This window comes from Physcomitrium patens, chromosome 21 (assembly GCF_059467195.1).
Source record: "Physcomitrium patens ecotype Gransden chromosome 21, ASM5946719v1, whole genome shotgun sequence".
Classification (NCBI taxonomy): Eukaryota; Viridiplantae; Streptophyta; class Bryopsida; order Funariales; family Funariaceae; genus Physcomitrium; species Physcomitrium patens.
Genome location: NC_143430.1, coordinates 13,875,869 through 13,888,697, shown reverse-complemented (window position 1 = coordinate 13,888,697; position 12,829 = coordinate 13,875,869). Strand labels below are relative to the sequence as shown.

Below are 12,829 nucleotides of genomic sequence, written 5' to 3'. Positions count from 1 at the left end.
CTGCGATTCTACAGAGTAATACTTCATGTGGTAAGAAAATATCACAGTTCAAGTTCTCTAGCTTAGGGCATGACATATAAATGGATGACATCTTATGACATAAATTATCCATATTTTTAAAGGAGGACGGAGGAAAGTTGTTTCAGATAGGCGCCGTCTGATGATTGATACCCGGGACCCTCACCTCGGCGTTATTTATACCCGAGACCCCTTTCGCACTCACGGGGGTCTCCTGTCTCCGCCCCTTACGAGACCAGAAAGCGAGAACGAGCGAGAGTGAGCTCCACATCTGCATATCTTCTTGGAAACTAGAACTCCGGGCACATTCTCGGCGTCGGCGACAGTTTTGGCTTCATTTTCAGAGTTGAATCACTCAGGTGAAGTGTGCATAGTTTTTCAGAGTCCGCCCCTCTTGCACCCATCTTGAAGTTTTCCATGATTCTCTCGTGGTTGTATACGCTTTTGAATTTTGACTAGTCTGAATGGTTATATCACAACAAAATAAAGTTCTGCGGTTCTCGTAGTTATTCTGTTATTTTTGCATATAGAATTCAGAGATTGATTTACTAGGATTTTGGGAAGATTTCGTGAAAATAGCACGTCAGGCTTTGTTTCGATAACGCTCCACACGATCTTGGTGCCCGTACCTGAATGTCATATGGTGGTCACTGTTAGTCGGCACATGCTGGGCTTGAGCCATTTTTGTGTGACCTCCACTTGCTCTCTGCAACGCTGATCGCACGATCTGATGCATTCTATTGCACTGAAACAGGGGCAGACGCAGGGAGTTTTATGGGTATCGTACATCGAGGCTGTGAAGGGAATAGTAAGTTGCCCTAGCAGGTGTAGCCTGAATTTCTTAACAATTTGGCAATTTCTGGCTCTGATGTTGACCATATTGAGCGGCTGAGCGGAATTAGCCACGCAAGCAATGGGTGCAGTTGTTTCTTCTGAAGCGGACATCGTAGATGAGCTGCACCAGGAGCCTGAGGCAGCTCCATGTCATCCATCTTCCTCTCCATTGTCACCGCAGCTGTCTCTCACTCGAGGAACATCATATCTTGGACCTTTGATTCGAGTGTCAGACCCTTACAATATCCTTAGTCCTAGCAGCTCTTCTCCAAGAGTGCATAGCTCTTCAAGACTTCAAAGTATGAGCAACGCAGCTTCTCCTCAGCGTTCACCGTCTTTCATCCCTCCCAGCTTTTCAGGTATGATCTCTTGATGTCCTCTCATTATTGTGAATAGAAAAAGCTCTTCGTTGATTTAGGAAGCAATTTTCCAGGTTCATGGTGATTTGCAAACATTGTTTTATGGGATGGATAGCAGGGGCTGTACTCTTCACTCTTTTCGTCACCTTTTACAATGAGCATTTGATTGGACGCCGCAATGCTTACGCTTACATGTGAAGCAATATGCAATATACAGCAAATGCTTATCCAGCCAGCTTCAATAGATCACCCATGTTTTTTGTGTTTTCCAGGGGCGACCATTTGCACGGAGATTCATTTTATCAGACATGCTGAGACCTCCATGAATGCTAAGCCTGAGTTAATAGCAGGAAGGAGTCCATCTGCGACGCTCACGAATTTGGGTAAACGACAAGCTCGAGCTCTAGGTATCCACTTGAGATCTGCAGGGATGGATTTTGACGCAGTGTACAGTTCTCCACTCGAACGGGCTAAGCAAACAGCGTATGCAGTGTGCCAGGTAATCAAGCGTTTGCAATTAGTTCTAGCTATATGTAGAGTTCTTTTTTTCTGTTAGCAGCTTACTTCTCAAGCTTTTCTTAAAACCCTATAGTTAACCTAAAAGATAAACGCCGCGTATCGAAATCTTAAATTAACTGTTTAAATAATTTCACCCCTCCTCTCCCCCCACCTCCCCTTGGACTAGAAAAAGCTGACTTGTTACTTTTGATTTTGAGGAGATGACGATCGGAACTGAATGACAGTCTCAAGGCAATAGCTGCAATGTCGCTACTACCATGTCTATTTCAAGTTTGTCCTAGATTCTGCTGCCTGGGATGTTGACAACTTTCATGCTTACAAACACTTGGTTTTGAATCTCCAGGAGCTGGATATACCCTGTGATACAGTGGAGCTGGCTGAAGCGGTGCAAGAGCTTAGTCAAGGGCAGTGGGAAGGCCGGAATCGCAGTGAAATCTACACTCCAACAGTGGTTCCTGTAGTGAACTCCACACAGCCAGATTTTCGAGCACCTGGGGGAGAGTCGCAACGGCAGGTGGAATTTCGAATGATAGAGTTCCTGAACAACGTAGTGCTTCCCCGAGCATCCTTGACTATGCAAAAACCAAGGCGTCAAAGAGGCAGTAGAGAGCACCTGAGCAAGATTCATCATACTTCCACACAGGTAAGCGACCATCTTGTATAAGCAAGCAAATGTCAAATTGTTTCCCTTCCATATTCTCAAATGTCATTCGCTGTACCTTTCTTTCGTTAATTTGTGTTGTGAGATTCGTTAAGTAGATCTTTTCTGTGGAATGCAGATTCATCCTCTGGAAGATATGGATGTCTCCCAAGCTAAGGACTGGGAAGAGTCGGAAGTAACTTCCGAAAACCACTCCAAGGCACCCATGGGATACATTCCGGACAGCACAAGTTCAAGTAGCCTGAGTGGGTCTCCAGAAGATTTGCATAGTGATTTGTCGAGCGTTCCCTTCACCGTCGCTGTGGTCAGTCATGGCATGGCAATTAAATGTATGTTGCGAGGTCTGACGGGGTCCGATCCCCAATTCACAACCCGTTGGTGTATCGATAATTCTTCGGTAACTGTAGTCCGGCATTCGACCAGGAAAGGATGGGAAATACAAAGAGTTAATGACACATCGCATCTTCGCCTTCTATAAGCTTTGTTTTAGTTTAACCGATTATATGGTTTCCCACTTGATATATGTCTACTTTGTACATACTCTCCTTTGTGTGCCTCGCCTTCTTCTCATATACAAAGACCTTTCCCACCAGATGGTTAAAATTACAGCTGCAATCCATTATATGCATGTGGATCACAAAGCGTTGGGTTTCTGTGAACCATAGAAAATCCTTAGATTGTTCAAGTCCTCGTGAACTTTTGATTTCTCACATTGCGAAATGGCAATAAATATTTTATTAGAAAGTAAGTCAGCATAGACCATTCCATAATGTTTGCACTGAAACATGCTCGATGGCTAGTTCATACGAAAAATGACTCTCCTGTATAGTCTTCATATCTTTGAGTCTGTCTGAAACTTTACCCGGTGACTTTTCTCTGCTTCTAAATACCTTTCGGCTCACAGTATTAGTCTAATCTTGAGATTTTCGAAGACAGTGCATCTCCGATCCATCTGAGCGATGTGCGTTTTGAGCGCTATAGTACATTCCGGTGGATAGGAAAAATGTGGTGAGTTTGGGTTGATCGAGACTGAATGATGACTGATAATCATCTATCGACAGAGACTTCACACAATGGGCATGCTTCGTAGAACCAACACTTCAAGAGTAAGACCTGGTCCAAATCCGATGAAGAAACCAAAGTCGTTGCCCTCTCCAGTGGTGGAAGCACCCATCTTCATTGACCGCTGGCGGATCTGGTCGAGAACAAACAACACGGACGAGCTGGACATGTTGCCAAACTCAGACAGAACATCTCGGCTACCTTGCATTTTGTCCTTTGAGAGCTTGAGCTTGGCCTCCACCTGGTCCAGGATGGCGGGGCCTCCAGGATGCACAGCCCAGAACATATCATTCCAGTCTGGGGAGCCCACGCACTTCCTCGCTTCGCTCAAGAATTTCTCGATGTTTTTAGATATCAGCCCGGGAACGTCCTTCATTAGGTGGAAGATGAGTCCAGCCTCGGTGAGATGGCCATCGATGGCGCCATCGCTCTCGGGGAGGATCGTCTCACCTGCCCAATGAACTTCGAACAGTGGCTTCTCCTCTGGCTTGGGATCCGCGCCTACAACGAACACAGCTGCACCATCACCAAACAAGGCGGATCCCACGAGGCCGTCGAGATGGTTTTCGTTGGGTGCACGGTACGTCACGGCGGTCACCTCACTGCATACTGCCAACACTCTGGCATTTTTGTTGTTCTCGGCGAGATCCTTGGCCACCCGCAACACAGTAGCGCCCCCGAAGCAGCCAGTTTGATAGAGCATTACACGCTTCACGGTTGGCTTTAGTCCGAGGAGCTTTGCCATGGCATGGTCGGCTCCGGGCATGTTTACACCACTGGTAGTGGCGAAGACGATGTGCGTGATCTCGGACTTGCGCCCGCCCCACTCCTTGATGGCCTTCACTGCCGCTTCGGCTGCGAGCTTGGGAACTTGGACCACCACAATGTCGTGACGCACATTGAGGGATGGCTCCATGTATGTGGCGATGCCGGGGTTGGCCTCCAACACCTCTTTGGTGAGGAACAAGTAACGCTTGCGGATTCCAGATTTGTCACCTGTCAGACACAATCCGCCCAATCATGAAAATCAGACATCGGTTTCCAAATTCTCCAGGAACCTGAAACGCTGCAAAATGTGTCCATGACTTTGTACACCTTTACTTGTCCACAAATCCGATCAACTGTGGCAGAAATGACGCCCTCACCTAGAGGCAAATTCTGTCATATTTTCCGTTCTGGACACGACCCAACCAGATGGAATTTCATACGATGAAGTAGCAGATGAGATGAATGAGCTCTTACAGATTCGCTTGAATTTCGCCTTCAAGGCTTCCTTCTCGCTGCACTTGGTGACTTCAAAGAAAAAATCAGGGTACTCGCTCTGCAGGAACTCAGTGGGGGGAACTGCAGTCCCTATGCCCAGCACTGAAGCTGGCCCTTCCGCCCGGGGTTGTCCCCTGGGGAGCACGCTCAACGCGATCGGCTCTTCAGCCGATGCACTGATGGATTCTCCACTTGGTGGCGCCATTGCTCGCTGGCACTAAACCTCTCAGCAAAGAAAAACACACACACACACCTCTCGAGGCGTGCAGAGATGCTGCTAGTAAGACCTGTGCAGACCCTGAGGAAATAACACTCGAAATAAAAATGCTTCGACAGATCTCTAGATGGTGACACCTTCAGGTCCAGCGCTGATACTCCACTGTGAGCTTGCGGGGCGGCAATATAAGTTGCACTGAGTGTGGAGAGTGGGTAGAGGTCCATGGCGTCGCCTCTAGTTGAAATCTGATATGACTCTGAACGCTTTGTCCACCTCTTTTTACCAGAAAATTCCACTTTGAGTCCCACTGCAATGGGAAAGGTGGTCAAAGCGATCTGCTGGGCTCACAAACTCAGTTGATCTGGGCCACTAGGGTCGTCGCGGATGCGCGCACTTTCTTCTTTCTTTCGGTGTTTCTGGTTGACTCCTTCCTTGTCGCAATTTTCATATTCGCCGTGCTCTTAGAATTTCTCAGCCGTCAACCACGCTGTGGACCTGCGACGAAGACCTCGACGACCAGAAAAATGGAGAAATTTCGCCGACTTTGCTCCCCCCTCTCCCCGGCAGTGTGAGATTTTAAAGCGTCAAGTGAAATATCATTATCAATCCCTTTCTGTTGTTCGATTTATAAAATAAATAAATAAATAAAATACTAAAATAAAAAAGAAGAGACTAAAGATAAAAATTAAAACTTTACAACTTTTTAAAAATACATGTATTATTTAGAAGAGTGTACATTTTAATGTACTTCATATATGATGTATAAAAAAGAAATTGCACGAGTATACATTTCATGGATTTTATTTTATCTTTTAAAATATTTTTTATTTTATTAGTAATTCTTGTATACAGTAATTGAATAAGTACTGTATAGACTCCAATTATTGGAATATTTTAGAAAGTTACTAATCAATTAAAAAATATTTAGTTTGTTCAATAAGCAAAAATGATATTAGTTATTTTTTATATTTCATTTTTATCTTAAAATTTTCAACTTTATAATTTAAATCTTACTAATCTTTTAAAAACTATATATATATATATATATATATATATATATATACAAAAAACTGTAAATGTATATAAGAATTTTTTTTAGATATTAATATAAAAAATAATTTTTATCAGATACAATTAAATTCTAAAAATATATATATATATATATGTATGTATGTATGTATGTATGTATGTATGTATATATGTATATATATATTCTTAAGTCTATATAGCAATAATAATCTATAAATAAATAAATAAAATATTTTTAAAAATATAAATAAACTATGTATAAATATATATATATATATATATATGTGTGTGTGTGTGTGTGTGTGTGTGTATATATATATATAATAAATTACTAACTGATTTATGTAAAATAAATTTTAAAAAATTTTAAAATAATTTCTACATTATTTATTATTTTAAGATAGAAAGTATCATTTATTATTATATTTGAAATTTAAAAAATAATTTGACATAATTAACTATGACTTCTAATAAATCATTTACAATTGTTTTATATTTTCAGTACTCTTAGTTTTGCCTCTAAGTATAAGAAGTTATGTGGTATGTTGTATATTTTCCAATCTATTAATGCTTTGAATATAATCTATTTTCATGTTAAAAAACCTAAATTTTATATATATTTCTATCTAAATATGAAATGATTCTCTGGTTTTTAATATTTCAGATTACATAATTCTTAATATAAAAAAACTTGATTATATATATTAGAAATAATGTAATATATTTTAAAATATATCACTTAAAATTAATGCTATTAATAGTTTATATATATAATTATTTCTTAACTTATAATAAAACTAAAATTATATATGACCAATAATTTTATTCTATTTTTATTAATATTTCTTTATTTAATTCTATAATTTTTAATATAAAACTTTTATTTCTTTTATTTATTATAAATTTTAAATTTTTTTAAAAAAATATATTTATATTTTACATAATATATTCTATAATTATGCATATTATTATTTTATTATAATTTATATAATATTAAAATAAGTAATATTATAAAGTAAGTTGTATTGTTAATTAAATACAATATAATTCTTTTAGATCTTAACAATCAATTAGCTTAGAAAATAGATTTTTTATTATATATATATATATATATATATCTTATTTTTAAAAAACTATTGCACATAAATAATAATAATAATAATAATAATAATAATAATAATATATCTAAGTATTTCTAATGCCTCTACAATTTTAGTTAATATTATCTTTTTGATACTTCCACCACAACTACTTTATTTTGATTAAATATGTTTATATTGAAAATATTAACATCTTTTTTTATTGTAATAAAAATAATTAAATGAACATGTCAAGTGGAAGGTGGATTATGCTAATAGTAGCAAAAATTGTGGTGGCATTAGTAAAACTATTTATATATATATATATATATATAGAATATAAATTACTACACAAATAAATACTAAAGGGCTTGATAAGTGTACATGGCTATTGACCAATGAGCCATGTACACATTGAGTAAATTTAAAGCAATATTGACATTTATTAATTAAACAATAAATGTCAATATTCTCAACAATATATGTTTTTTCCTAATAGTTAAGATAAAGGCAATTGGAAGAGTTTTTTCTATTGAATATATGCATTGTATTAGGATTATTTGTGCTTTTATATTAGAAGTATTTGCTAATATACATATATATATATATATATATATATATATATAATATTTTCTATCTATATTTTATTTTATATACGTATATATATATATAATCATTCAAAAGTATTATAAATTCAAAGAAATGATGTATATTAACAATGAGATTAAGAATGCTATTAAAAAAAGGTATCCTTAGTTTTAAGTGCCTCCTCATTAGAAATACCTAGATATATTATTATTGTTTTGCCTCAGCAAGAGTGGGTGTGAGAGTTGCTTGATAAAACCAAGAATACATTCTCAAAGGATACACATCCACTAATTAGAATCTAGAAAGGGTCATGTTTCCAAAAATCAGAAGAAGAGTAAACTTCTTCGCTTTTGAGATAGAAGTAAATCATGTAGGAAGTTTCACATGGAAGTACGAGCTGAATATTAGCATTTTTTGACTAGTAAGCAAGACATAGAAGAGTTTGCTAAGTTCTCTCAGCTAGCTCCCTGATGAACTTGTTTATGTGGATGTGACAATTTATCTTTGGTCCAATCCAAGCACATGGGATCCACATGACCACAAGTACTATAATGTTTTTAAACATTATATTTTCTAGATCGAAACATGTTTTTAAACACCGAATCACTGAGTTCATTTTGGCAAGGTTTTCAAGTTAGTGTTTAATTTTTGAGCTTCTACAATCTGAAAACAGCAAATGTTTACGAACCCTAAGAAGACCAATGCAAATGGAGGGCTGCGAATTTCTCAACAGTATTCAAGTCTATTTCGAAAGAGATTGCTTGATTTCATGAAAATTTTCAGATAATGCGGTAGATCAATTCTCAAAATCTCTGGGATTAAAAGGAGTTGCGCACCTTTGGTAGCGCAAGCAGCATTCATTTTCGCAAGAGCACATATTGCACAAATTCTCTCAAGGCGAGATTAAGTTGACTCGATTTCGAACTAGTTATCTTCAAAGTTTATCAACCCAACAGAATATACTGCACAAATTCAACTTTCAAAATCGTGCTTCTGGAACAGAACAATCTCAATGGTCCAGTAATCTTTTTCTGATTTCAAAAAATTTAATTTCCTTAATGTAGAATAACAATTTCCAATCATTAATACATATCACGATGTACCGGTCGTGGATTACCGCTTCTATACATAGGCCACGATTAAGTGTCCTAACTGACCATTTGATCAGAAAAATGAATCATATATGGTGTTTGAAGGTGGTGGTGATCAGATATTCGAGACAACTCCTGCAACCCCACAAACTCTGTCTGAATACCTAAACATGCGCTGTTTACATTTAGAATGGTTTCTTCTTAGGCATCGATGCAGCACCAGCTATGCCCTAAACTAATTCCGGATCTATTACAATCAAAAAGGTTCGAGGAACTAATATGTGGCGTGCATGTAGTAAGTATGAATTATGCTATAAATATTAAAAATTGAAAGGCAGATGAATCATAACAGGTTCTTGAATGTAAGGTGGGCTTCCACAGGTCGATGGTCAGAAGTCTTCACGGAGCTGATTGCATCGTAACTCCGCAGCTCCGCCTTGACGTTAGTGGTTTTATAAAGGATTCTATCAGTCCAAGAAGGTACACGTTCCTGCACATCATAAATGCATGTTGAGAACCTGAGGTAAACTTAACACCCACTCAAAATTCAATCAAGTCTGAACGGCTCCAACTGACTTCTATGCACAACGTTTTCTAAAAATGTTGGAAAATGAAAAGTGTCCAGAATTAACCTTGGGACCTGTGTCGTAGTTGTCTGTGCCAACATCATATTTGAATGTAGGTGCGAACAGAAGCGGTCCTTCATGAAACCCTTTGAAGGCCTGCCCCTTCCGCAGTGAAACAGATAACTGGTCTTTCGCCCACAACTGCTCAAGGATACATTACGGACTGAATGAGCCAAACAGATTGTAAATACACATCTGTCTCCCACAAATTCTGAGGGAATTGAAACAACACAGTGAAGTGAGATGAACGTGTTATCAAGCGATCTGTAACTTTAAAATCCTCTACGTACCTCCTGCAGGTTTTTGTTCTTGATCGAGTTTTGGACGAATCTTCGAGGCAATTCCAAACGGTAATTCAAGTCTCCGAGCCAAATTACTACATCAGACTCCTCCACAACGTTAGATGGCACTCCCGGCACCCGATAATTCAAGTCATCTGTATTCGTTCCAGGTTGGAAGCAGGAGTACACTGATGACCTTGCAAATAGGCTGTGACATATGTGTGCGCATTGAGCATTGCGAGCCTTCAAGTTGGATTCGTGCGCTGCAATCAGAACATACTCCGTCATTCCAAGATCAAAAAATTAAAATATAAATAAATAAATAAATAAACTCGTCCCTACCCAGCCCAGAACGGGGCTTCATGCGGACCAGAATGGAATGTATACCCTGCAGTAGATCAAAGATCAAATAGACACCCTCAAAGCAAGGTTCACAGACATACATCACGGGTACAACTGAGTTGTAAAAGACTTACCAGCCAGATGTGAAGTAATGAAGAGGAATGACTTGTCTCCAAAATGAAGGCGTACTGCTGCTGCTCCTTTTTGTTTACCCACGATACCACTTAGACCTTTTTCCCAAACTTTATCTACTTTTACCCCTGTTTAACACAAGCACACGATCAGAACATCCACCTTGATGATAAATAGTTTCAGGTAGAACGACTATGTATCGTTGATTAACATATGGATCTTCGAGCAAGGCATTGTTCTGAAATGATACCGGAACAGCTCCATGAAAACGAGATTTACCTGAAATAAAAGGCTTAAGAGATCGCTTGGAAAAAATAAATAGCTGAAGTGACATCAAAACAGATGACTCAACCAAGCTGTACACGCAAAACATAGTACTTAAGGGAAATAATCAACTTTTTTTTAATGAACATAAAAACCAACCGACGACGTACAACATATTTTTACTTCTCACAACTGACGTTATTCCTGTAGCGCAAGGAGATTAATGTAATCAGCATCTTGCAAAAAACCATTTCGAAGAGATGAAACGCAACATAGGAGAATGAGATTCGCACCAGTACTTATCACCCAATATCTCAGATATACAAGTTTTGGCGTCAAAATTCGGTGCTTCCTGAAGGCCAACGACGAAGAAGTCGTGACTTTCTCCAGATACATCAAAGAGATCGGCAAAGTTGTTGGGAACCTGAAATCGCAGGGCACTCGGCTTAAATGGTCTTGAATATGTGGAAGGGCGTCATTGAAATATCATTTCACAACAGTGACCTTGGTGATTGCAAGCAGTCTAGACCCAATTTGGACCGGCAACCGAAGAATACGCATCCCAGACCAATCTAAAGACGCATTAGACTGACATCTCAGAATGCCTTCAGAAGTAGACTCACAACTCTGATGAAAGGATCGAGTGATAAGAGCAGTAAAACCTAAGGAGGGCATACAGGACAAAACGTCACAATGTGAAGCTCACCTTGCCATTCATGTTCCACGTCACAACGTATACATTAAGATCGGCAGCGGTACTAGGAGCAGTCTCCCCTCCCCTAGGGAAAGACTTCTCCTTGGCGGAAATCACCTGCTTAACACCTGTTTGTTTCGCATCTCTTATCACCCTGTCGCCAATCAGCGGTTTCGGGACCTCAGGGACGACCGCGGCTCCTTTGGAAAACTTTCTTTCTGCCCCAAGCTTTTCGACAATCTTGGGATCAATCAATTTCAGCTCAGAAGGCAACGGAAAACAGGGATCAAAGCAATTGCTGTACAGATTCTTGTGGCAGGACAAGGCGGTTTCAGTTGCAGCATATTTTCTGTTGAAAGTCATCAGATTACTATTCTCACAGTCTAGCAAACCCCTCACAACTTGCTGGCCGTACTTCACAATCCACTTGTTTCGTTCGTGGTGAAGGACGTAGTCATCAGCTCTTCCCACACAATTCCCCATTTTCGTAGGTGGGGATCAAAATGCGGTAAGTTCCCTAATATTGCAGCTTATGTACGCCCCATCAGTATCCTGGAAAATATGAAAGAGGGGATCCAGATAGGTATAAATGCTTGCATACTTAGAAGCTGAAAGAAGTCATCCGGCTTAGACTCTGCATGTATTTGGCATTCGATAGCACAAGAAGATGATGCGATGACCTCGTTCAACCTTTCGAATGTCCAGATGTGATCAGATGCGATATTGGAACTACCCTGCCAGTATTCGAAATCCGTGCAACACGGCAACTTCAGGCCCTTAAACTGAATGTGTTCTATAGGGAAACATGAGATATTTCTGTTGTACCATAAAGGCCTTCTTGCCAAAATACGTTTCACAGAGGATGCATTCACTTAGTCGTCGAACTCCGCTCCACAAAGAGCACCTAGGGAACTTCTTCTGCGGTAAGCCCGTTGTCCAACCACGTGAACGAAACACTTCACAATGCAGGACCAAATTGCGCAGTTGCGCAGGCAAGTCGGCATATTCTACCTAAAACACCCTCTTCAATCGAGCCTGCAACTGCGATCCATTCGAGTTCCGCCTAAGCCCTGTTCCCATGATTCTGCTAGCCCGCCCTCGAACCCCAACAACACACGACGCACCATTTTCCCGGAACTACTAAACGAGAACAACTTGTCCTTCACGGCAGCAACGCGCAAACCCTCAAGACCGACACATCGTCAAACAATCTCCTGAAGCCCGAGCGGTGTCCCATTGAACCCATCCTACACACGAACACCACTGCTTCAAATGCAGTGACGACGACGACGACGACAATGGTAATGAAAGTTAGTGCAGTGATTGCCAACCGTTATTCTCTTCGAGGTCTCCACACTGTGCGCGTGGAGAAGCCATAAATAGAATTTGAAATGTCATCGCTCAGGAGACGCTGCTTCTGAAGCAACCGATCGTTGGAGGAGTTTGGTACGGGGGGGTCCGGGCCCACCACCATGAATCCGACCTCCCACTGACGCGGCCTGCGCATCTATTGCCTGGTTGCGCACGTCGCCCCTACACATTACGAGCCCAACGACATCATCATCCTCCCCCAGGGCTTGAGCTAGGGCAATGGCTGTGGCTATGGATGTTGCATCATCCCAGCAGAGTCCCTTCCTTCCTTCATCTCCTATTCTTCCTCGCCATGTGAGCTTCGCTGCGGCCAGCGACCTGCATTCATGGAGGCGTTGCGCTCTGCCATTCCAACTGACGGGTCTTCTGAGTCGGGGATGACGAGCTCCGCTCGCTTCG

The 12,829-nt window shown here is 40.2% G+C and overlaps 3 protein-coding genes across 4 annotated transcripts; 1 reads left to right on the top strand and 2 right to left on the bottom strand.

The window, feature by feature from the left end:
- Positions 1 to 236: 236 nt before the first annotated feature.
- Positions 237 to 3,139, top strand: LOC112274270 (uncharacterized). Its single transcript, XM_024503591.2, has 5 exons — positions 237 to 377; positions 773 to 1,211; positions 1,484 to 1,710; positions 2,074 to 2,373; positions 2,510 to 3,139. The coding sequence occupies exons 2-5, from the start codon at positions 932 to 934 to the stop codon at positions 2,867 to 2,869; spliced, it is 1,167 nt and encodes a 388-aa protein (XP_024359359.1). The 5' UTR covers positions 237 to 377; positions 773 to 931; the 3' UTR covers positions 2,870 to 3,139.
- LOC112274269 (chalcone synthase 3) lies at positions 3,109 to 5,081 on the bottom strand. Its single transcript, XM_024503590.3, has 2 exons — positions 4,696 to 5,081; positions 3,109 to 4,449 (listed from the first exon to the last, which is right to left on the bottom strand). Exons 1-2 carry the CDS (start codon positions 4,919 to 4,921, stop codon positions 3,458 to 3,460), a joined length of 1,218 nt encoding a protein of 405 aa, XP_024359358.1. The 5' UTR covers positions 4,922 to 5,081; the 3' UTR covers positions 3,109 to 3,457.
- Positions 5,082 to 8,655: 3,574 nt separating this feature from the next.
- Positions 8,656 to 12,600, bottom strand: LOC112273864 (type IV inositol polyphosphate 5-phosphatase 11). Of its 2 annotated transcripts, XM_024502880.3 has the most exons (8): positions 12,391 to 12,600; positions 11,072 to 11,277; positions 10,659 to 10,789; positions 10,381 to 10,457; positions 10,104 to 10,229; positions 9,637 to 9,890; positions 9,353 to 9,487; positions 8,656 to 9,210 (listed from the first exon to the last, which is right to left on the bottom strand). In XM_024502880.3, exons 1-8 carry the CDS (start codon positions 12,455 to 12,457, stop codon positions 9,064 to 9,066), a joined length of 1,143 nt encoding a protein of 380 aa, XP_024358648.1. In that variant the 5' UTR covers positions 12,458 to 12,600; the 3' UTR covers positions 8,656 to 9,063. The 2 variants fall into 2 exon arrangements, with proteins under 2 accessions (XP_024358648.1, XP_024358647.1); XM_024502879.3 differs by lacking the exon at positions 12,391 to 12,600 and having other exon boundaries at positions 11,072 to 12,350.
- Between the last annotated feature and the right edge of the window lie 229 nt (positions 12,601 to 12,829).